At 39.2% G+C, this 17,106-nt stretch overlaps 1 protein-coding gene across 3 annotated transcripts; it reads right to left on the bottom strand.

Moving 5' to 3' along the window:
* Positions 1-126: 126 nt before the first annotated feature.
* Positions 127-16,839, bottom strand: LOC116060052 (sodium- and chloride-dependent betaine transporter-like). 3 transcript variants are annotated; one of them, XM_031313424.2, is made up of 16 exons: positions 16,760-16,839; positions 16,234-16,437; positions 15,184-15,318; positions 14,670-14,810; positions 14,309-14,429; positions 13,537-13,599; positions 12,747-12,876; positions 11,288-11,422; positions 9,049-9,152; positions 8,830-8,954; positions 7,993-8,105; positions 7,783-7,920; positions 6,943-7,045; positions 3,248-3,348; positions 2,014-2,160; positions 127-1,451 (listed from the first exon to the last, which is right to left on the bottom strand). In XM_031313424.2, exons 2-16 carry the CDS (start codon positions 16,421-16,423, stop codon positions 1,287-1,289), a joined length of 1,911 nt encoding a protein of 636 aa, XP_031169284.1. In that variant the 5' UTR covers positions 16,424-16,437; positions 16,760-16,839; the 3' UTR covers positions 127-1,286. The 3 variants fall into 3 exon arrangements, with proteins under 3 accessions (XP_031169284.1, XP_031169286.1, XP_031169285.1); XM_031313426.2 differs by having other exon boundaries at positions 13,537-13,590; XM_031313425.2 differs by having other exon boundaries at positions 16,234-16,432.
* Between the last annotated feature and the right edge of the window lie 267 nt (positions 16,840-17,106).

Here is a 17,106-nt window from a genome sequence, read left to right as displayed (position 1 = left end):
TGTTAAAAAACAGGAAACATGAGATTCGTTCACTGAACTGACGAGCTGATCATCCTGAACGTGTATTGAACATTGATCATCTCTGGTCATAAACTAATATGGCCAGAATCAAAAGAGACAATAGGATATTTAGCATACGCATACTTTTAATGGGATTAATTGTGCACTATGTATGAACACATATAATGAGTTGAAGATAATGTGCATGCCTATTCTGAAACAAAGATTTGGCCTGTTTGGTTGAAGATATATGGAGGTATATCAATAATAAACACAATAATTACCTCAATGACAAAAGAAGTAAGTTGTGCCGCATACAAACATTAAATGTCCATGCAAGTAAAAAAAACTAATTCAGCAATGCATATGCAAATTTTGCATTTGATTAGGATCGACATTGCAGCATGCAACAGTTTTGTCTGCATTATGCATTTCATGAAAAACAGCTACTGCAATTTACAATTGCACGTAAAACATGCAATAACTCAAATGTTCCAGATGAATGTTTTAAAGGGAAAATACACCTTTTGTATACATCAAAGTTTGTTTACAGGTCTTTGTGAGTACTACTGCATGTGTGAAAAAAGTTATTTATTGTCTTTTGTGGCACCAGAGGGAGCTGCATGAAGTCTTATAAATTGCCTCAAGTGATGTCACCTGAGGCAGCGTCGGTTGGGTCTGATAACTACAGCTTTGAAAATGAAAATAATCTGAAAGAAAGAGTGAGCTAACCAGACCTCTGTAGTCAGATCCTCATCTCGCTTTAAGGCTAGCAGCTCAAGGCTACATTAGCCGTTACTAGCATAACACACTGACATTTTTGACCAAACTGTCAGCATTCAGGTTGCATTGTGGGCAATGTAGGTGCCAGGTTTTTACGAGGATTAAGACAATGCTTGGAATAAAAAAGATGATATTTATGGTTCTGTCCACTCAGAGTCAAAATAGTATTACAGTATGAGAGTGAAATGCTTAATAAGTGAAGTACTTTTGTAAGCCACTTACAGTAGATAGGATTGTAGGTGTATAGAAAAATGTATATTGCATGGGACTTTTCCATTATTATTAAATCCAAAAATGAGGTAAACACTAATGTACCAAAAAATTAAACACAACATTAAAAAACACAACTGTCCCTGAATATTCATGAAACGTGTAAACTTTTATACAATTTTGCATTTGATGAAAAAAATATATGTTTTTGTTTTTTTGTTGTGACAGATTTGTACAATTCAATTGATGACATCTATGCACTCATTTGCTGCAGGTCTGTTCATCAGTGACCATCAAACCATGCTGGGTTCCCCCATCACCATCTTGTCGTTTTCCTCCACATGTCTGTATGGCTTCACCTGTGCCTTGAAGATGACGTGGTTACACAGTGTGAGAATTGGCTTGTGTGGTTGAGCCTGACGCAGATCACTGGATGGTGTAGTCATTTTTTGGCGATTCTGATTGTTAGGAGGGAAATGCAATTAAAACACAATGTTATGAAACATTAGTCTCGCTTTGCCAGACCCTCCTCCACACGCTGCGGAGGAGGGTCTGGCTAGTACACACCGCATTCCTGGATGGGAAAAAAACGTGCTCTGGTTTATTGGCATTTCTTTAAAACAGTCACAATCGTAAGCTCCGCACGGAGCCGCTGAAAAATAGCCTCAGGAAGGAATTTGTTTTGGTGTAACATGTACGTTCAAAGGTTGTTTCAGTCGTGCAAGAGAAAACTCTGATTTAACAGATAGTCTAGCTAGCTGTCTCAATATACCCTGCAGAGAAATGAGGAGCAGTTAACCATAGTCCTCATAAATCCCCCGGAGTTTGAAATTCCAACAAAAAGAAAGCGGAAGGTAACGGACATCGGTGAAAAGACATGCATCCGGCGGGATTTCCTGCGGCACCAGAGCAATCCCGGAAGTGGATCGTCGAGGATATAGACTATGAAACATAGTAAAGCACCCATCACAGTATAACAGTTAAGTGCTCAGAAAATTGAAAACTTTTGAATTTACCCACCTTATACAGTGAGATCAAACAGAATACTGGGATGCACATCAGTGGAGTGATAATAAGTAGCGCTCCAAATACGTCACCCCAGATGCCGGGTTTATAACCGTAGACAGCAAGACTCTGTGATTGTGTTAGGTCATACAGCATTGTGACCTAGGGGACAAGAAATGGTCATGTTAGAGGGCTTAGCTGTAAAACAAGTGAAAGGGTGTGCTTTGTGGTGCAAGAAAAATAAATCTTAACAAATAGAAAGAAGTGGAACGAAAGCTCTCTTTAAAAGTGAATATAATCAAATCCTCTGTTTTAAATCACACTTGAATCAAATGGTGACAAACTTAAATGGTTTAAAGGGGTGATAGAATGATTATATAGGGTATTTCACACTGTTCCTTAAGGTCTCCTAATAGGGTATGTAACATTGGTGTTGCTGAAAATTGCCCGAATGCTATTTTATTAGGCCCTTAACTACCCTGTGAATATGGCTCTATTTGGAACAAGAGCTTTTCTTCCAAATATGGTATGCTCATGAATATTTAGATGAGCTGCGCGCTCATTGGTTTGAGCGAACCCCATAGAAACACATTGGGAGACAGCAGGTCTCATATTTCAGACACTGCAAAGTTATACGTTGTTTGTCGGGCTATTTCGTTATTAAATTCACTTCTGAGACTTTTTTATGCGAGAAATCAAATATATAAAGCTCAAATATGGGCCGTTCTACGAAAATTGATGGCTAATTGCAAATTTGGTGCAACCTGTGAAGCAGAAAAGAACAAAACAGAAAATGGACAGCATTTGTGTATCATAAATTGTATGTGATTTGTGTGGCTTAAACACACCAGTATGCTCCTTTAACTGACTTACCGACTCCCGTTAAGAATGAATATGCCTGCTGAACTTTCTGATCTTGTACTCATCACGCAGTGAAGCGTGTTTTTAAAACAGATGCGTTCACATTTTCAGCAGGTGAAGTGGCAGTCTCACCTTTTCTTTCCCATATGTGAGCTCAAGCATAAATACTGATGTGACAAAATGAAATATGTGAAAACACTCAGCAAAGATAGAAAGGCCAGGAAAGAAGGGGAACAGGAAGAAGCAAAGATAAGGGGCAGCAAAAGATCTGTGTTCAGAAGTGATGTAAGGTAGAAAATAATGAATACACATGAAACCATGAGGGGAAATAGACATTAAGAGTAGATGACCCAATAAGAGAGATGTGACACAGGTGTGAGTATCTCACTCCACAGATGAGCGGCGTGATGAACAGCCAGCAGTACTTCAGCACGGGGAATGGTAGGTACCCGATCATGTCCTTAATGTTGTCATAGAAACGGTCTGCACCTGCAAAGTCATAGGCGGGAGGTGTTAGTCGATCCAAGGGCACTAAGTGTTTTGTTTTACAGGGAATACTCTTAAACACATGGGGCCCTTGACTGACATGGTGAAGCCTCAGCTTTGTGACATCCAGTGGTATTTCTTTTTCTTTTTCCAACAAGTCCTTCAAACCATACGACGATATAGGTTGTTTATTCCTACCCTCTTATACAGACATCTTCAACAGGGGGTCCTTTTTCAAAAAATAAAAGTAATCCAACATATTATTAACAAATACAAATCAGCCTATTTGTGAAGAAAAAAAACCCACTGATGATAAGCTTACTGGACTGTAGGTAAGGTAGTCACTAAGATAGCTATCCCCAGATACAGTCAATCCTTAGGATTCACTGCTGTTTGTTTAACATTAAAACATGATTTGTAAAATCATGCCAACAATTATTATTTTAATAGCTTAGTATTCTATGCACAAAAAATGTATGTACTGTACTGCCCTTCACATTATTGTAGGCCCAATTTAATATGCAACTTATTTTATGCAATATATGTAGTAGGGGGTCCCTGCTCCATCTCTCTTTCAGTTAAGAGGTCCTTGGCCTAAAAACGTTGAAGACCCCTGCTCTAATACAACCCACATGAGCGCCTATTGGTGGCAGGAAATACGGCCCACAGGGGCGTTTTCCGTCCTCATATGTAGGCTAAACAACAGAACGTAACAGTTTGCGGTTTTAAACATGTTGTTAACGTTGTGAAACAGTTGTAGTTTGGTTATGTTTAGGCAGGACAACTACTTGGTTAGGTTTAGGCACCAAAACTACTTAGTTAAGTTTAGAAAAAGATTGTGGTTTAGGTTAAGATCATCAGTTACGTCACTTAACTTCCGGTTACGCACGTGACGCAGAACATGACAAAGTTCTGTTATTTACGTAAAGTTAACAAAAAACTCGCCATTTACTTAATTTAAAATGGGACACAAACCTCGGTTACCTAGGTGAAAGTCCTGTAATTGACCCATCCCCAACCTGCATCAGTTTACTCCCTGCTTTGCGCCCGTAATAATTACAGGAGGCCACTAGAGGGCGCCACCACTATAAAAGTTAATATGAGTCGTGATTACTGCTTGTACAAACGACCTATGGGAGCGTTTTTCAGGGGAGGACGGTCTCATTTTTCCCTGAACCTGTCTATAATTATATGTTTGTATGACCCATAATGGAAGGAACCAAAGTATACTTTAAAATAATTGAGTATTTTCATTTTAATACTTCTACTCCACTACATTAACTTTATACTCAACTACATTTATTTAACTATAGTTAATTGAACTACTTATTATAATTGCAGCTATGCATTTAGAGATACAGCATTAGTAACCTAATCTAAGATATCATTTTGGTTTTAATTTCTGTTGCATACTATCAAATGTCAGTGTTGTTCAGATGTGTCATATGATTATTGCTAGGAAACATGTAATGTGATATTTCAACACACAATGGAAAATAAGTGAACAACTAGTAAGGAGGGAAGGAAGAGGAAGAAGAACAGCCTCCAAACCAACAAAAAGCATGTATCCAGGGAAATGATGAATTGATCTCAGTCAAAATCAGGTGGTTCAAATGAGGAAAAGGAAGACCGCAGTCGTAAGCTGAGGAGGAGTGAAGGAGGAGGAGGAATGAGGTGGAGATGAGAAAGCTGCTCACCTTGAGCTGCAAAAGAGAGGAGAAGAAGAACTACAGAAAGAAGGAGAGACATTAAAAACAAACTAATATGAGATTGGTCAGGTGCATGACCTGGCTGATGGAACAACATCCACGGATTGATTTTTGCAAATGCACAATAGAGGAATAAGTTGCGAACCCATTTAGGAAAGCAGACATGGCTCCAAAAATTATACACTAATCAACCCCTGAAACTAATGTACGCGTAGGAGGAAAGTGAGTGGCCTCATTTAAATTTGGGTGAGGAAGTTTCTCCACACGTAACACAGACTCACTCTGAAGAGGCAGAGAGGCTGAACGAATGGCTAAACAACTCAAAGTGGGGATGAGGAAGCAGCTGCAGAAACGGATCAATATCTCACCCTGCATCACTGTGCAGTAGAAGATGTGTAGCTGCCTGGACCCAGATTCTAAACCCTAATGGTCAGGATTTTTCATGAGAGCCCTTCTTAGGAATATGCCTTCAGTTCCTTGAAGGAAAATTGCTTGTCTTGAGAAAAGAATGCAATGCAGATGCTCTGAGAGATGAGTTGTGAAGACGATTATAAGAAGAGAGGAATTCTCCACCCACATGTTGTAATTTAGCCTGTAATACTGCCGATAATGAAGGTGTGGGAAGAAGATTTACTCGAAATGATGGCTGAGGAAGACTGCAATATGGAAATGGAGGATTCATATTTGGCATTGGACAAATCCTGACACATTTGAGGAGAAGAAACTAAAAAAAATGCATTAAATACTGCAGCAGGTGTTGCTTTTGGTTTCAGTCCAGTAGATAGAGCACTCATCATTCTAGTCTAAGATAAACTCTACAAACAACCACTACACTCAGCTGACAGACGGACAGAGTTGTTAAATAAAACACAGATAAATACCTCATGTTCTGATTATTCTCCTTACTACAACTGTTATGTACTGTAGCTGGGTTTTAAGTTAGATCACTGTAACCTCCTGTAAACAGCAAGGCTGTTAGGAGTATCAAACATGGTTGTGTCAAACTAAAATATAAGAAAATAGGAATAACAGTCTGTAGCCTTGCGTGCTGCTCTGTGAAGTTGTAATTATGTCTACTCTTAAATAGGTCCTCACATATACCTGTTTTACCATTACCATAATATTATCCTTGGTTTTGATGGTACATGCCTGTATACAGTACTTTCAGTTATTACAGGAGACATTAATAGTTTTTATTGTGCATGTATTATCTATCATTATATTCAGTATTTCAGTTTACTAAATACAAAGTACAGTTGAGGCTGATGGAAATGGTATTAGCTTTGCAGGGATTTGGTCATAAACCAAAGTATTTCATTTGTGACACAAATTGACCCAATGATGGTGCTAGAGGTAAAGTCAGGTAATCACCAAAGTCGTTAGGATTCATTGTCTGGGCACCATGGATGTCTCATAAAAAAAGAGAAAAGATTTATTGAAGCCTAAGAAGAGTGTATCTGCAGTATACGTGGTGCATTATGCATTATTATGAGTATGGGGGGGGGGTTGAGAAACTCAATATACATATTCTAAAAGAAAAATTAACACAGGATTCTGTTATCTTTTCTAACTCATCAAAATGTCCTTTCTTTTGTTGGTAGAGCTCTTTCAATGTAAAAATAAAACTGTGGATATCAGAAGCTGGCTTCTTACAGATAAGATTGTACAGATACAGGAAGTTGATTACACATGTGAAACACGTTCCTTTGCTGGCAAAATTTTAGATCTGAAAGTAAAAGGCTTTAGATATTTAGATCTTTCGAAATCATTTAAAGTTAGTAAATGACTTGTGTGTTGAGAAACAGTGCAGCAGTAGTTCACTGTTGCATGCAGTGCATAATAAAAATAAGCATGTAGTGCAGTGATAACGGCCAATGGCATGACTTACCATACACCCAGGCAATGACAATGGTCTCAAAACAGGCGATAATGAGGATAGTGGTTCCGCTGGGACCGTAGGTGTCAATCAGTCGGAAGAGGACTATCCCTCCCTGAAACATTAGGAGAAAAAAATAAAATAAAAAGGACTTTTCTGCTATTTCCTGTGCGCCAGTAGAGCAAGAGATGACCATATTTGTCATACATCATGAAATGTAACCCTTTAATCAAGTGTAGCATAAAGTGTATGCTCTATCAACACTTTTACCAATTCCCTTTTGCCTTACACCACTCATTTGAAAATAAATTATAATAAAAACACAGCAAGGTTATGCTTTGTTTGAGTTAGTTTGTTGATAAGGAAGACAAAGTTTACAGCCATGCTAGCAGTTATGTGTGAGGCTATGCAGATGCTTTAAGCTAAATGCTAACATGCTGATGTTTAGCAGGTATGTTCATTATCTTGGTTTAGCATGCTCATATTTGCCAATTAGCACTAAACACAAAGGACAGCTGCTGTTTTAAAAGGTATATGGTCATGAACTAAAGTTTAAAATAAAATATTAAAAAAATACCTGAATGTGGTGCTAAATGAAAAACTAAGGGATAACCAAAGTTATTACAATTCTTGCTGTGAAGAACATAAATGCCTGAGCCAAGTTTCATGACAGTCCATCCAACAGCTGTCCAGATATTTGACTCAGTTGACATACAGTAGTATATAGATCTGCTATCTATCACACAGCACTGCAGATGTGAATCTACATGCTGTCACCTGAATTATTACATTATGTTTTCTTTTTTTTTAGCATCTTCAATCCAACATCCCGTTACTCTATCTGCTGCATACCTCAGAGATGAGTGGCAGCCCCAGTAGAAAGCAGGAAGCAGCGATGACCAGAGCCAGGACCTCTCTGCCGCCTGGCCTCCTCAGCTGACGTGGGAACATGTCTGTGATGGCTGTGGCAAGGCTCTCCACGCACACAAACTGTGAGGACAGACACAGGATTATTTGTGGATGTAACGTGATGCTGAAACACTGATGCATTACATACAATACCTGAGTGTCCAGGCCCAGGAAGAGGACCATGAGGAAGAAGAGCACAGCCCAGAACGATGGGGCGGGCAGCCACGACAGAGCCCTTGGATAAACTATAAAGACCAGACCAGGACCTGTAGAAAGTCCATAAATGCAGCTATGAACACATGAGAGTGTGCTGCAATCTTCATAATTTCGTGAAAGAGAAACATTTGTTATCTTTCAATCATCTTGTGACCTCTTTGACTATCAATAACTTTAGTTTAATATTTTTTCTTGCTAAATGCTTTCCAAAACAAGATTTAAAAATAACAAGTCACACCACAAAAAAATAACATAACCATAAAACATATAACAACAATAAAATGTGTCTTGTGCCACCAGGACTTTTTCCACCGGGCACAAAAAGTTAAAATCTTTTAACCGTGTGTGAACATAAGATGCCATCTTGTGGACATTGTTGGTTGATGTTGCCACTGCCAGAATTAAAGCCACTATGCATTAGAGCTGCAACGATTAGTTGATTAGTCTAGTCAAAATTAATGGGCAGCTGCTTTGATAATCAAACAAATTATATTAATTTATATTAACCTTTTATTAATATAACACTTGCTGTTTCTAGCTTCTTAAAATGAGGATTCAATGCTTTGTCATATACTGTACATGATATATAATCTTTTATGATTGTTGGTTGGACAAAACAACAACAAAGACATTTGAAGATGCCCAAGGAAAAATAATGTTCCAGATTAATCAATATTGAAAAATGATATATTAATTGCAGTCCAACAATGCATACAAATGAAATACAGCAACTGTTTTGAGATATTTCAAATCCAACAAATGGAATGCACTCACCACTAGAAACAACTTCACTCATCGGTACGCCCATGTCATGAGCCATGAATCCCAGCACTGAGAACACAGCAAAACCAGCAAAGATACTGGTGGCACTGTTCAGGCAACATAGTGCCAAGCAATCCCTATAACATAACAAGAACAAGGGCCTGCACTGTCAAAGAGCACATGAATGTGAAACTGTAAATGTGATGATGCGCTGTGTGTGAGGACACTGACCTGTAGCAGTTGTTGTTGTATTTGTTGTAGCTGCCCAGAGCGGTCAGTACTCCCTGACACACGGCGAAGGAGAAGAACACTTGAGTCCCTGCATCACGCCATATCTACAGTGGAGTGGGTAAGACATGGACTTCTGAAACATTTGCGGGACATTGAATGTTGAAAGTGTTAAAATGACCCAGAGCATATGCTTTTAATCAACTTCTTTCCTTACAGAGCAATAAAAAAAGAACTTGTCAGAACTGTACGATAACAAACAGCTTTGCTTTATGCCAGCATCAATTATGATACAATTTCTGTGATTGTGTGACTGTGTTGACATGTACATTATATACAGAATTTGCATCGCTTTGTTGTGTTCCTGCATTCACAAATGTGATTGAGTGTGCACTACATATGCGTTTGTGTTTGTGTCAATCCATGTTGGTGGGTGTGGGGGCAGGTTTGTTGACATGAATGTCAGTCTGCGGGCCCTCGTTCTCACAGCATCTGGTTAACATTAGAGTCTCGCCCAGTAAAAGATAGAATTGGCAAGGGTCCAAAGCAATATACAGGCCCCTACTCTGGCCCTGTGGTGGGCCTGATTTCCCCCCAACTTCGGGTCAGAAATGAACACCTCAGTCCGTGGCAAAGGATCTTCACATCTGACACTGGACAAAGAGGAAGCTGTTGTGTCTTTAGAAGCATGCGTTTTATTTTGAAGTCCTCTTGGCTGCTCTGGATACAGATTCACACACGCACACAGACACAGAGACAAAAGGAGACACATTCACACATTAAACAGACCCCAGATGCCGGCCAGAACTCAGTTTAATCTGGGCTTCAAGCTAAAACATTTGCATGCTAAAGCAACACTCATAAGAAACATCTGTTTTCAGATCTGGTTTTAAGAGCATCTAGCATTGCATTATTCTGCTTTTTGACCCATAACTGCTTTCACCTGCTTTCGATATACGCCAAAAAACATTCTCACAGTTGTTCCCTTTGCTTCCTTCCATGATTACATGCTGAGATTCCCACAGTGGTTCAGAGCTGTATGAGTAGATGTTCTTACAATAACAGGAACAATTGAGATGAGCAGAGTTCAATTGAGTTGTATGATGCATCCAAATGATGATGGGATTAGAGTTCACTGGGATTGTACCTCGTACGATTTCATGTGACAAATGAAAAAATGATTGATTGAGATTAGCAACACAGGAGTCCAGTCAAAGAAACAAAGACTGAAAAAGAAACAAAAATAACTTCCACAAGCAAATATCTTTACCACTCACAGTGATGTTCATGCAAACATATGTACGCACATCCACATGCCCACAGAACAAAAAGGAAGAGACTCCCCTCAAAGACATGGGGTTGTCTGAGAGTTACTGCCCTCTGGTGATTACATTTGACCCCTGAAGTCCTGCAGTGAATTGTCAAGAGGAAGACGTAGAGATAGGGAGAGAAGCAGGGGAGGGGGAGGGGGGGACGACGATCTGTTTTGTGGGAGGTTTGTTAAATCGTTGCTGCAGAAACAGAGGCTGTTATTGTGCAAGACCATGCATCCACAATTCACCCTCTGTTTTTTTCCCCCTTTTCATTTTAGAATTTACATGCTGAATAAAAAGCAGATCTGCTGTAAGAATGTAATACAGTGTGCTTATTTTTCTGTAAATAAAATCATTAATTTTCAATTATGGCAAATTGCTGACTTCAGTTTCAGCTAGTAGTTAAATTGACTTTTTAATAAGGTATATACATCTTTAAAATGTGTTAGAAATTCCCAATGGAAAGAGTTGGCTTTTACTCCTGTGTGATGATGTTACACATGAGGGGGAAGCTTTCTTTGACAAACTTCTCACTGAAAAATGATCCTGGTTTGCTTTTCTTGTTAAGACTCTGTCTTGGGACCGGATACAAGATTTAAGGCAAAGAGAAAAGGAGAAGGGGGGGGAAGAATAACAGGACACTGTATTCACCCTGTTCGAACACAGAGGAATCTAACAGAGAGAGAGAGAGAGAGAGAGAGAGAGAGAGAGAGAGAGAGAGAGAGAGAGAGAGAGAGAGAGAGAGAGAGAGAAGCTTTGAGATACAAAGAGACAGATGATGTTCTGGTTGGTTGTGAGGTCAAAACTGAGTTCTAATGCCTCTTTCTGCACGTTTACTTTACAGAATTTCTGTACTGTGCGTATTGTTTGTAATGTTGCTTTTCAGATGCAAACACTGTTAACAGTTGATGATGAGCGTGAGTTCTTACACCTGGATCAGTGATCTTGCTGAAGTCAGGAGTGAGGTAATATCTCAGTCCCTCGCCAGCTCCTGGGAGTGTCACTCCACGGATGAAAAGGATCAACAGCATCAGGTAGGGGAATGTAGCAGTGAAGTAAACTACCTACAAACACAAAAAATATACAAACAAAACAGTAGCTAAATGCTCCACTGTGTTCACCAGCTAGTCGCTAACTTTGCCTGTCTGCCATTTGGTGCTGGGCAGGTAGCGTACTGTGGATTTATCTGAGCTGATTTTGAAAACGCCTGCATGCCGCTAGTTGGAAATGATGCTGAGTGTGGTGAGAATGAACCACAAAAGTGAAGTTGCGGGCTGTAAAATCAAAACAATGAGTTGAAAGGTACTAAAACACTCCATAGAGCTTAAAAGTTCAAATCCTTAAGATTTCCCTCCTGGTTGATTTGCGGACACTGTGGTGGTAACTGCAAGTATGTTTGCCTTGAGCGGCTACTCTGTCAGATGGGCAATGGAAGAAGAGCAACTCCTGTATATTTTTACAGTGCATCCAAACACTACATGAGTATGCACAAGCCCCAGCTTTTTTCTTCCACATCATGTCCAGTACGTGCAAGCATTGTTTCCTGTGAATCTCTGGAGAGTGGGTATACAATTTAAACCTACATTGTGTATTTTTTTGAGTTGATTCTTAGCAAAAACCCCTTTGTTCTTTCACAAATATGTACTCATTCAGAATCATTCAGGATACATACGAGCGACTCGCTCGAATGACGGCAGCCATGTAGCGCCTCCATCTTTAAAATACATTAGCCAAAGAGGGACATACCTCCGCCTTTCGCGCTTTTAAACTCAGTGGCACCGTGACGAATGCAAGGGGGAGATTACTCGCCAGAGAAGCAAAAAAAGAGAATTAAAACGACAACGCGACAGGCAAAGCAACAAGACCAAAGTTAATATTGGAGTGGCTGGAACAGCTGCGTGTAAACGATGGAGAGAGCTAATTTTGGGTTCGGCCACCGTAGGAGTTAAAACGCGCTCGGAATGGGAAGGGCTAGAAAGTAATATTCAATTGGTTGTCATATACAATTTCACCACTAGATGGGAGAAATTCTTACACAATGTAGCTTTAAATCCCAGACAGGAAAGTCGGACTCCGCCAGTAAACATTATAACTACTATAGTATATAGAGAGGCAATTACAGTACGCAAACACGTACATCATGGCTATTGCTGAAACAATGTTGGGCCATAAATAGTTTCATTAAATTCTAAATTAAAATCTTAAGGATTATAACTTCATGTGCACTGATGACTCTGGATAAAAATCAACCACTATTTTCCTTTATTACATCTATACCAATCACATAGGAGTGAAGGTAGATAGAAAGAAAGGAAGATGAGCTAGAGAAGTCATATATATGCAATCTTAATATCAGGTACTGTATATGTATGCAAAAGGAGTACCTGCCTTTCCTGACGATTTGATTCCCTTAAAGATGCAGAAGTAACACATTATCCAGGCAAGCAGGAGACACGCAGCCAGGTCCCAGTTTATTTTACCCAGGGACATGTCATCTGACATCCTTAACACACGGTTACTGTGGGGAAGAGGTCAGACACATGAACACATGTATACGACTGCATCCTCTGCAAATAACATGCAGAATGATGGGCGCACAGATGTGCAACACATGTAAACATATGTTGTTTCTTCTTTCAAAAGCTTTTTTTCCACTTCAAATAAACACAGCCTGCTACAAATGCTTCATGACTACGCTGAAAGCTTTATTTCCTTTTAGCATGTCCATGACAGTGGGAATGCATCCAAATACAGCAAAAGGGCCAACATCTGCATCATAAATACAGATATCAAAATCTGTCAAAGTTTATTTTGGATGGCTTTAGTTTATATTATAGAAGCTGCAGGGAACAGAGTACATATTGTTCTCATTATACAGCACAGTTGATTTCCCAATATCTGTTCTCACAAAAAATCAGGAGATTATCATGTGAAGAGCAGCAGCCATGTTTCAAAACTATCTACAAATGAGAAAAAAATATGGATGTTTTTTCTTCATTGACATCATGTTCTCTAAGAACCTCGACAGTAAAGATGGCCTGTTGGTATGTGGGAGGAATTAAAGCTATTGCTGAGGAATGTTCCACCCAAAGACAAGCACACTGGGGAGGATGATATTAGCATCAAAGCCGTTTTCTCATGTTTTAAGAAGATAAGTGCATGAGTAAGTGTTTCTCACATCCAGAACTCTTCTTCTGGTGACCTGCTCGTCAGGAAAGCGTCCATTTCACTGCTTGTGTTCCTATTAAAACACAAGCAAGTAAGTGGAAGTGAGTTAAAATCAAATAATAATTTATAACAATGATTCTTCATTGTTTTAAGTTTGGATAGGTGATCAATCAATGTAGTTTTATTTTCTAAACAGTCTCACACGGACAACTTATCACCAATGTTTAAATGGGTGTTACTATCACCATGAGACAGAGCCAGGCTAGCTGTTCCCCTGTTTCCAGTCTTTATGCTAAGCTAAATGGCTGCTGGCTGTAGCTTTATAATTACCGTATGAGAGTGGTATTCAACTTTTCATCTAACTCTCAGCAGAAAAGCAAATTAGCATATCTCCTGAAATGTCTGACTATTATTTGAATACGGCATTTTTCTACCATTTGACACCCCACTTGTTTTTTAAACCGCTATTGAACAAAGTTTGATAAGTCATTTTGATTTATTGGGTGTACTTTTCACCCTCAAACGGTCCCAAATAAGCAATAAATAGATGTTTTTCGAAGTTTCTATTACAGAAACAGATGTAAGGACCTCCTGTTCTGAACACATGAAAGCATGGGTGTGTCACAAAGCTGCTACATCTACAGTATGAAAGCCAAGACTAATCCCTGTTTCTTACCATTCTTTTTATATATCTCATCAATATGATGAATTCAGTACTTGTCACAAAATTATAAATTGTGATAGTTCACCCATTACAATTTGACAATAAAGATGCAACTTACGTGTAATTGAAATTCTCTAAGTAGTCAGGTGGTGAGGTGATGTTGTACAGAAACGACCAGTTGGAGCCAGGTTTAAACATATGGGGGTTGGAAAAGGCACTAGAGCGACTGTGACATATCTCTAAAAGATTCAAGAAAGAGAGATGAAGGTGAGTTGGGTGTTGCATGCTTCGACACGTTAAAATGCGTAGTATCATTTATTTTGTGCTTCCCATCAAGTCTCTAAGAAAGCCAACAAGCTGGAACTTGTTAAACCACCATTTGATATTTTCTATTCCCTGATAAACAATAAGCACACTGCTAGTCAAATACAGAAATGCTTAAACAAGCCAGCGTTGATTTGTCACAAAACATATCTTACCAGTGTTCCACCAGTTGTCACATGTGGACCAGGGCAATGGGCTTTTGAAGGACTGATACAGGTAGAAGATAGCCCAGGCCAACACCACGATGTAGTAGATGTTCAGATAGACCACAATAACTTGGGATGCAATCCCCACCCCTGCAGGACACAATGAGTTTTTTTTAAAATATTTTATAAATGTTTCTGGCTGCAGTCTTCCTCTGTAGAAGAATGCAACGGTTACAGTTAATCAGTGCCTCCCACACTGAGATACACATGTACATACATATGTTATTTAGTAAAAAATGCTGACAGTTGTCAAAAAACTTTCATACAAGTCTAGAATATTTCAAAAGGCTAATCTGGTTTTGTTTTGGTGGATCTGGTTGGAAACACTGAAAAATTTAAATGTATGCCTAATATCTTACTACATGAATATCTTCAGTGTATTCCAGCATGCAAAAAGCTATATTTCTTTCCAATAACAATGAAGAAAGCACAATGATCAAATTGGTCTGAGCCTTGTTTTTACCCTCGGACATGGGACATATCTTCCTCCAGGCGGTCACCCCGCCCTCACTGGTGTATTGTCCCAATGCCGTCTCCAGGAAGAACACAGGGATGCCACAGAAGAAGAGGAACACAAAGTAGGGGATGAGGAAGACACCTGCAGATATAGATACCCATGAAGAAGAGTCACTTGTACTGTATGTGATGTAAAGCAGGGGTTCCACATTGACAGATTAAAGGTTGATTATGTAACTAGATAAGTGGGGTGAAAGAGGTGATGAAAGAAATTATAGTGGTATTACACAAATTTCCATGTTACTTGGGAGAAATCTCAAGACCGCGCCTAGAAAATCATGAACAGTTATTAAAGAACTAAAGCAAAACAATAGATATATTGGCATCTATACAGAATAATTAAGAATCAAATTTAAAATTATGAAATGCTTTCTGACAATGAGAACGCCAATGGAAACCATTCTTGGGAGTGAATCCAGTTTGCAATTAAGATGATGACAAATAAAATATTTTTGAGTGACAGATATATAAATGACTTTGGTGTCACCTCTCCACTACTCTCTCATTTTGTTAAACATGCATGCATTAACACATTGCAACATGCATATGTGCACAGACATGCAAATGCACATGTGCGCGCGCGCAAACACACACACACACACACACACACACACACACACACTACCTAGTCTTGGGTTCATTGGAGACATTTGCACTTACTACTTGTGGTCTGGAGTTTGAACCTTCACAGTTGAAAGCACTTAATTGTAAGTCGCTTTGGATAAAAGCGTCAGCTAAATGACATGTAATGTAATGTAATGTAAAGAAAAGAATAGTGCCAACTGACGCACGCACGCACGTGCACACACACACACACACGCACACACACGCACACACACACACACACACACACACACACACACACACACACACACACACACTACCTAGTTACATTTTTAGCCTACATCTTTTATTTAACCTCAGCAGCCATATATTTTATATTAGACTACTGCCAGCAAAAATCCCCTATACAGTATATCCAAACCCGGTCCCTCACCTCCTCCATTCTTGTAGCACAGATAGGGGAAACGCCAAACATTCCCGAGGCCAATGATTTCTCCAGCCATGGAGAATATAAACTCCATGTTGTTGGCCCATTTTCCCCTCTGCTGAACCCCTTCCTCAGCTGCCCCTTTATCTGGCTCCGAGACTCCAGCAGGAGTGCCTGTGGCTGTTTCCTCAGTCATGGTCTCAGTCTATTCTATGCACACATAATAAACACAAAATAGGTACTATATTTAATTAATAGTTTACATATAAATATGTAAACTATTAATTAAATATAGTGAATATAGTGAATCAATTTATTCAAAAGCTCACACTGCAGTAAGCCATATTAAAGTCCTCTCCTCAGGTTAAATCATAGCCACAAAACTCGAAATGCCATTAACTGCAAACGACTTTTAAAGAAATAACTCGACGAACTGTGCTAAAGATTGCAAAAATTACACTAAGAACATAATGAGGCAATTAGCCTCAATATTCCTAGCTTCTTAAAATAAATATGAATGCAGATAACTCACCCGTGAGCTTGCAGTGGGCAACGACTGACTGACTGCGAAGTTTGAAGAAAATCTTTATTACAAAGATGGGTGTGTCCTGATGGACACACACACACACACACACACACACACACACACACACACGCACACGCACACACACACACACACGCACACACACACACACACTGGCTGTCCCACATGTCGGCATTCTTCATTAAAGTAGTCTATGTCACGCATGAACACACAATATAGATATTGTACTGAAGCGTAATGCATTCACTTGAGAAAAGAACATTTTCTCAAAACCTTTTCTGAAATAATGATAATTATACATTATTATATTAATTCAGAAAAACTGGACAACTTTT

Source organism: Sander lucioperca, chromosome 20 (assembly GCF_008315115.2).
Source record: "Sander lucioperca isolate FBNREF2018 chromosome 20, SLUC_FBN_1.2, whole genome shotgun sequence".
Classification (NCBI taxonomy): domain Eukaryota; kingdom Metazoa; phylum Chordata; class Actinopteri; order Perciformes; family Percidae; genus Sander; species Sander lucioperca.
This window is presented reverse-complemented; position numbering and strand designations above follow the sequence as displayed.

Excerpts from the sequence above, each read along its gene's own strand:
- LOC116060052 (XM_031313424.2), bottom strand. The coding sequence starts at position 16,423 with ATGACTGAGGAAACAGCCACAGGCACTCCTGCTGGAGTCTCGGAGCCA. Across the intron at positions 15,319-16,233 it reads GTGCTACAAGAATGGAGGAG|GTGTCTTCCTCATCCCCTAC; the intron begins GTGAGGGACCGG and ends CTATATCTGCAG. Across the intron at positions 14,430-14,669 it reads TGACAACTGGTGGAACACTG|AGATATGTCACAGTCGCTCT; the intron begins GTAAGATATGTT and ends TGAATCTTTTAG.